We start from the raw sequence: 8,644 nt of genomic DNA on the forward strand, positions 1-8,644 counted from the left end.
TGATGCCCCTACTAAGGGTGCTGCTAACCATCGCCGTAGTCTATCTCCTCTTCACGCTGAGGTTGAGGCCCTTATTTGGGCTATGCGCTGTATGATTGGAGCGGATAATCAATCAGTTGTTTTCCTCACCGACTGCTCCGATTTAGTGAAGATGGTGTCTTCACCCTCTGAGTGGCCAGCTTTCACACCGTATTTGGAGGACATACAGATGGATAAGGAGGAGTTTGCCTCTTTCTCCTTGGTTTACGTCCCTCGCTCCCAGAATGGTAACGCGGATAACCTTGCACGGCGTGCTCGTACTTCACCGCATCCAATAACCTTTATTAACAATTTTCCTTCACATTGGCTTGTTTGAGCCAATCTTGTATTTGTTGTCAAAAAAAAAAACATGTATTTTTGTATAATTTTATATATTTAATGTTTTATGTTGTAAACGTCTAAACCGCCTAAAACTGTCTAGACTCCGACTAAGCGTTCTAGGCGCTAGGCGCTGGATCACCGCCCAGATACCACCTAGCGCTTTCTTGAACACTGCATATTACATAGAAGAAAGAAAATGATTTCCTTCCACACAATCTGATTTGACAATATAATAGTACATCAATTATTAATAACAATAATTGATAAAAAAAGATGAATGAAAAAGATCAATAACAATATGTGATGTTTGGAGGAAAAAACACAAAACACAAGAGCGGACGAAAACGACGACGTCTTGACTCTTGATAGACTGCCCCCTCGTGCAGTCTTGAAAATCTCTCCCTCGTAAGTTTTTTGGTCAACCCCTTCCGACACGCTCTTTTATTACGTACTCTCCTCCTTGGCTCCTTGTTTATTTTTCTTAAAATATTTCTCACTTGATTCACTACTGTATTCTCATAATTATTACTGCTTATTTATTTTATTTTTACAAAAATCACAGTTCTCTGTTTCCACATATGACATATTAATCTTAATTAGTAGATCTAGCATTGGATGTTTTTTTCATCACACTCAGATCGATGTCCTCCATCGCTGCAAAAATGCTTGCATGTTTCACTAAACATTTTGCTCTTTCTTTCCCAAACCCAAGACTAATATTTTTATTTGTTCCCTTCATTTTTCACTCCCTAGATTTTTAGTCAATTCCTATATACATCTCTAAATCCGTGTATTGACATGTTCTTTTTTGTGGGTCTAGCTTGACATCACTAGCTCTCACCAATACATTGTCTTAGTATTAAGCAAGATTCAATAAATAGTAACAGTTTATTTGTCTAGATGATTGACTATCATGTGCGTATATGTATATATATATTTTTTTGCTTAATTTGCTACCTTTTTCTTTCTTTAATGGTAAATCAAGAGAAATAAACCTAGCTAGACCAAATCCCATGCATAACTCTATTGGGTAATCGTTTAGAATCTCTTCCTATTAAGAATGGAACTAGAAAGACTAGACTACTCGCTTCTGTGAAAAGGCTGATGCTTACAACTAGCCCAACCCTAGATCAAAATCAATATTTTCTTCGACTTGTAAAACATATTTATTATACTATACTATGGACTTTCCATTAATTATTGTGTTCCAAAACAACGTAACTATATATTCTACTACAATTAGATCATCGTTACAAGATAACAAGAATGAAGCAAAAGTCTGTATTTATATATTTTTACATAGTAAAAATCTTGTATCTTTTGATGTACTCTTAAAAGGGTGTTTCAATGTGGAATATATTATCATTCTCGTTTATAACCGACAAAAACAATATAAAAGACACAAGTGAAAAATACAAAATTTCTACTTCAATCATTGGAGTAGTTAATCGAGTTTAGATTTAGTTATTTAGCAATTCTTTATTTTTGTTAATGTTATAGATCATTGGAGCAATTCTTCTTGCTTTCTTGAATTTCACTAATTTTCTCGTATGTGTACCCACCAAACAAGAAAAGGTGGTCTAAAGATTTTATCTAAACTTTATTTGAATGCTGCACTCATTTTTTTTCTTCTTCCTTTTATTAAATATTCACCCTTTTGCTTTAAGGAAAAAAAGAAAGTTGGAAAATTGATAACATATTGCTATAATATTTGTTTGTTATAGAAATACGATTAAATTAAATTATACGATAGTTTAAATGATAAAATGCGCTCCTACCTATCATAACAAATGATGGGAATAATTTTATTTTTTGGTTGTTGCTAAGAATATGATGAGAATAATTACTAGGTTGCCATGAGTGTGTGTGTGTGTGTGTGTGTTTGCCATCGTGTATATGTATATAAGCATAATTATAAACAAAAATGTAGGTGATATACACATTAGGTGAAGCCTAGAGTTTGTGTGGTACACTTCCTTTAAATTTGAATTGTCCAAATAAATTAGTAGGTTACTATTTCTCTTCCATAATGTCCCCACCAACAACATATTATATATATTTTGCTTTTCTTATATTAACTGGCGCAGTTGTCTTCGAGATTGTCTTTTTTTTTTTTTTTTAAGAAAGAGTTGTGCAGAACATAAAAACGAATGGTACGAAATAAGAACAAACGTGCATGGTTAATAAGATCAGATCAAACGAAACAAATGAGTTAATTGGTTTTTATAAATATTTTTTTCAAGCAAATAAAAAATGGAAAGAGCCATACACTCGTACACAATAAATAAAAAGGAAACCTATATGACAAGCCCCTCCAATATATATTTCTATTTTTTCTGTAAAATAGAGTAACTATAAAATAGAGCATAGAGTTAATAGAGTTAACGTAAAAAATAGAGGTAAAAATAAAATTACTATATATATATATATATAACAATCTGAAGCAAATGTTGATTTTTTTTTTTTTTTTGACAACAAAGCAAATATTGATGTATAATAGAGTTTTGACTTTAAAATAGATACAACTGTACAAGTCTAAAATATCAAAAGATTTTTAATTAATAACATTCTATATTCACCGCAAATCCAAGATTAACGTTTCACAACTCTTTTTACTACGTGTATAACTAACCACAGTATGCTATTTTAAAATTAAAATAGTGACTACAATATGTTTTTATTGCGGTTCTACCAGTTGAACTCAGCAAACAGAATCACTATTTAAACCTTTAGTCGTAGTATCGATAAAACTGTTTCAAATAAGAAACATCACATGCAATATAAATGTTCATATAGAATTAATGATGTCATGACCCGACACATAGATTTTAAATATTGGCATATATACAGTATACTGTATATACATAAATACGTCACATCCAAAAATAAAACCTAAGCACGAAGAGGGACATAGAGCCATGGTGATGGCTTCTCTCTCCTTCTCTATGCATTTATATAAAACACAGATCACATATACAAATAGTCACAATATGTGGCTTGTGAGGGCCCAGCCTCTTGTAGAAGGCCCGAAGTCTTATTGCGTTGAAACTCTTCTAAATATGAGTTTTTTACCTACTAAAGACCCATATTATATCAATTCCAAAGAATGTTTTCTCTCAAGTTATATACTAAGGTATCTATGATTATTATAGGCTATAAGATTAGGTATTTTCCATTATCATATGTTGAACTATTACATCCAAGTATTTATTTTATCTATATTAGCTTTATATTCCACAGAATGGTGGTTACATATTAGTTGACGGAAGGTACGACGATCGTTTATCGTTTTAAATGGATTCATCAACATTTTTACAAACAGACATTGGTGAAACTTTTTTAGCTACGTAAATATCACATTTTAAATGCGTAACGATGAAAAAAATCTACAACGGAATTAATTATTCAACCACTATATATATACTTTTATAAAGATATATATAGGTCTATCCATCTTTAATACAGAAATTATTGGTTATGCTTCTGCATAGTTAAATGCTGCAATAGCCTATATATAGATCAAGTTGTGATGTGAATGTGTTTCGCATATTTAACCGGTTGGTCGGATTGAATAAGAGGTCGAAATCAAATGTAGATGTTACTGGTGAAAATAGTACTCATGTTTATAACCTACATATATTGCCAAAAAACCAACATTACAAATGCAACAGTGAACATGAAATGTTCTCTGTGAACATGTGGTCCGTTTTGTGCATAAATAGTGTCATGATGGATATATAAAACCAAATTATGTCATCACAAAAATAACACTATAATAGTGACAATAAATTTAAGATCATGATGTTTATTAATCTTCAAAGCTAAATTTTATATGCCTAATCATCATCACAGCTTTAATATACTAATTAAATTTGATAAATGCCAACTCACGTATGTATAATCTGAATGGGTTTAGTGAGAATTATAATGGAAATCAAAGTTTTAGTTTGAACTACGATATGTGGTAATGTGGGTCCAAATATCCAAATCTATAGAACATATATTATATCATCACCAACTGAACTTTGCATCATATGTGGTTTATCGCAACAAATATGGATAACTTAATCGGTGCGCAAAAAGTTTACGGTAGAGTTTGGGTCACCGTCAGGGAAAAATGGGTTATGTTTTCACATATACTGTATATACTATCAAGTATTCGTTTTTATGGAAGGAAAACCTAGAATTTCCTAGTGAGACGACCATCCCTAGCTAGCTAGTTAGAAGAAAACATATTTTTTTCTTTAATCTAACGTACTAGCTCGCTCTCTTCAAATCGATAGAATTGCATTTCGTAGCTAAGAAAACCCAAGACCGCATTTGTTTTTATTTATTTATTTCACACCACTATAACAAATAGTTTTCAGCCCAAAATAATTGTGTTCCGCATTTTTTTAATTTCGACCAATATTTCATTCTTCCATAGTTCATCGATTTGAATATACAGTTGTGCCATAACAAAAAAAATATATATAATCGTTTGTTGTGCATAAGAATAATAATAGTAATACTATTGTATATATATATAGATTAGCAAAGTTTGTCCAGAAAAAAAAGTAATACTGTATACAGATATTATTGGGTAAAGTGAAGAAAGAAAGAAAAGGAACAGTGAGGCAGGATCTGCGGTGGGGATTTGGACATTCAATGATCTTACCGTTTGAGGGAAAGCCGACCATTGATGCGCACACCAATGCAATTGCTTCTCTCTCTTTTTTTTTTTCTTTCTCATATACTATATCCCTAATACTTATAAAACTCATAAAATAAAATGATAATTAGCATAAGCGATAACTAAATACTAATGTTTTATTTCGGTTCATCATTCCCTATTATTAATAACGTATGTAGAATACTAATGGACAATCAAAACGTCCAAAAAGCTTTTGCGAATACATTCCATTTTTTTCTCGGGTCCTCGTACTTGATAAGCAATTTTTTTTATATATTAATTATTGAATTCCCATGTGTGTGTTTTCAACTTTTTTTTTCTTGTTTATTTTATAATCAAAATTTGTTTGATGAAGACATCCATTATATGCGAATCTAAGAAAAACTATTATAAATATGGGACAATATATATCTCATGACATTTAGCTCAAAACTCACAAATTCTTAGATCACTATGTCATGATATATTTAGGGCAATCAAGAAAGAAAAATATTATTCATCGAAATTATTTTCTTAAATATATATATATATATATATATAGTATTATTATTCATTATTCGGAAAAATAAGTAATAAATTTTAATGAATACCCTTGGTCTACCTTTGTAAAGCTATCCAAAATATAATAATATTTATGTATTTTCTTATATATTTTTTAATCAGAATTATGTCCTAAATTTATGCTATTTTCAATTATTTTTAGTTTAATTAGCTCACGAGTCAGGAAAGACGTCACAATCTTATGCAATTTATTCTTCCATATATCAGTATACAGAATTATTATTTTCAAATTTACTGTGTATCAAAACTATTCTTCAGTCTTAAACTGATAAGAAATGGTTTCTTCTTCCCTTTTTTTTATTATTTTATTTTAAGGAAAGGCTTTAAGATAAGAAAATTTGTTTGGGAATTGGGATGAGAGCCAATCTCCGAAAAGCAGTTACATTATCTTTGTATGATGTATCTGAACCTCATATGCTTTATGTTTTTTTTTTTTTCTTTTTTTTTGTCAAATACGTTCATTTTCATATATTAATCTTGTTTCACTCATATTGGTGATAAATAAAAATTCCAATATTCCATACAGCCAATATAGTAAGGTCGAATAGCTTTTCGTTATATATGTTGGCTAAGATGTCTTTGGTATTTTAGCGTATTAACGTATACTCGATCTCCATCCAAGCCCTAATCCTCAATGCCTCAGTGGCCATTGATATTGCATATTAACCTAGCTAGTTGTATGAATTGGCATCCGTGTTATATATATTGCATTTATTTAAGTACATAATAATCCATTTACGTGAAATACTTTTAGTACTTGTAATACAAAGAAAAAGAGGCAATACATATGATCCTCTTTATATAATAAACACAATACTAGAGCCTGTTTTCATAGGCCTTGTAATTCTACTTACTTCGTTTTAGTCAGAAATTGCCATTAAAAATCATCATATTCAAGCACAGTTTACTCTCTTTTTTCAACCATATGTATAGTCTGACATTAAAAACTCAGTGAATTTCAGACTTGACTATGGCATACGAACAACAATTATTCACATCATTAAATGGTATCTATTATCCAGGTATAAGAGATACTATACAAATTGAAGTTATAGAAAATAAAGTGTAATAGTATGTTATGTTGGTGCTGATTGTGCAAGATGTGAATTTAGTTGTGACACATGTAGTAACTCTCATCACACGAATTATGGAATAGTAGTTTGAACTTTGTAAGTATGAGACTCCGAAAATTAAGACATCGTACAACAATATTAAAATCTGAAGAAATTAAAAGAACATAATTTGTAATTTATAATAACAAATTAATAGATTTTCAAAACCTTTTTAATTTGATTAAAAGTATTATTCGATTTTAATATTCATTCTATGTTTTGTACAGAAAAAAAAAACAAGAAAAATCACGCAAACACTTTTATTTTAGTAACCTGAATTCCAATTAAACAGTCTTAGTCGCACTGTTTGTTTCCTAAACCATGCTTATTTTATCATAACAACCATCGTGTAAAGATTAATGTTTCAAAGTTTTTTACAAAGAATAAGGACCTACATATCTGAATGAAATAATTACTTTGCGTAGACTAATAAACATTCGTATTTGACCTGCTTTTAGTTAAATTTTTTTTTTCTTTTTCGTTAAAGTCAGTTTTTAGTTTTCAGTCCGTAATTACTAATCTCTCTCCTCTCTCTTTCTCTTTGCACCCAAAGAAAATCTCTGTTTGCAAAAAAAAACAAAACAAAAAAAACTCTCTCTCTCTCTCTCTCTCTCCCCATCCCATCACAATCTCCATCTCCATCTTCATCTTCATCTCCATCTCCATCTCTGTCTCTTGTATAAAGATAATCCCACAAGTCTCAAAACTATTCCCTTCTCTTTCTCTCTCTCTCTCTCTCTCTCTCTCTCTCTTCACCATGACTGATCCTTATTCCAATTTCTTCACAGACTGGTTCAAGTCCAATCCGTTTCACCATTACCCTAGTTCCTCCGCTAACCCTTCTCCTCATCCTCCTCCTCCTCCTCTTCCTCCCTCTTCCTTCTTCTTCTTCCCTCAATCCGGCGACCTCCGCCGTCCACCACCGCCACTAACTCCTCCTCCTTCGCCTCCTCTCCGTGAAGCCCTCCCTCTCCTCAGTCTCAGCCCCGCCAACAAACAACAAGACCACCATCATAACCATGACCATCTAATTCAAGAACCACCTTCCACCTCCATGGATGTCGACTACGATCATCACCTTCATCAAGATGATCATAACCTCGATGACGATGACCATGACGTCACCGTCGCTCTTCACATAGGCCTTCCAAGCCCTAGTGCTCAAGAGATGGCCTCTTTGCTCATGATGTCTTCTTCTTCATCTTCGTCGAGGACCACTCATCATCGTGAGGACATGAATCACAGGAAAGATCTCGACCAATATTGCAGTCATGGCGCCGCCGAAGGAGGAGAAGATGACGATGATGATTCAGTCGGCGGAGACGGCGGCTGTAGAATCAGCAGACTCAACAAGGGTCAATATTGGATCCCTACACCTTCTCAGATTCTCATTGGTCCTACTCAGTTCTCATGTCCTGTTTGCTTCAAAACCTTCAACAGATACAACAACATGCAGGTTCTTAACTAATCATCATCATTACTCTCGTTAATCTAATTAAATCTTTTACATATCTCTCTACGCGTATGTTTTTGTTTTATTGTCCATGTAAAAATCGACTCTCTTTTTGTTTCTTCTTCATTTTCTGAGTAAACCCAAAAGGTAAAAACCAAAGAAAATATGTTTGCTCACTAAATTTCCCTCGAAAAAGGCAAAAACGTTTTCACCTTTAATCGGTAAATATAATATTTACATACTGTTTTCAAATCAATCAAAGGACGTGTCTTTGCTCACTGATGCATGAATAAATCATTGCGTTACAAAGAACCGAGAGACTTGAGACTGTGAAGACTGAGACTGAGATTTAACAAGACAGTAAATGTTCTTTATGTCTTTAGTACTTTCAAGTCTCTGTGGTTTTGCTGCTTTTCTCTACAATATTGGCAAGTGTGTCACCCTTCTTTTGTATGAGGGTCTTTAAATGTCTAACGTGTAAAATAA

At 32.2% G+C, this 8,644-nt stretch overlaps 1 protein-coding gene across 1 annotated transcript in view; it reads left to right on the forward strand.

Moving 5' to 3' along the window:
• The window catches only part of LOC104712444 (zinc finger protein WIP2), a 2,821-nt gene continuing 1,639 nt past the window's right edge, over positions 7,463 to 8,644 (forward strand). The window contains exon 1 of the mRNA XM_010429347.2: positions 7,463 to 8,161. Within this exon, the coding sequence (XP_010427649.1) occupies positions 7,463 to 8,161 (699 nt within the window). The remainder of the gene's footprint in view (positions 8,162 to 8,644) is intronic.

This window comes from Camelina sativa, chromosome 9, assembly GCF_000633955.1.
Source record: "Camelina sativa cultivar DH55 chromosome 9, Cs, whole genome shotgun sequence".
In the NCBI taxonomy this organism is placed as follows: domain Eukaryota; kingdom Viridiplantae; phylum Streptophyta; class Magnoliopsida; order Brassicales; family Brassicaceae; genus Camelina; species Camelina sativa.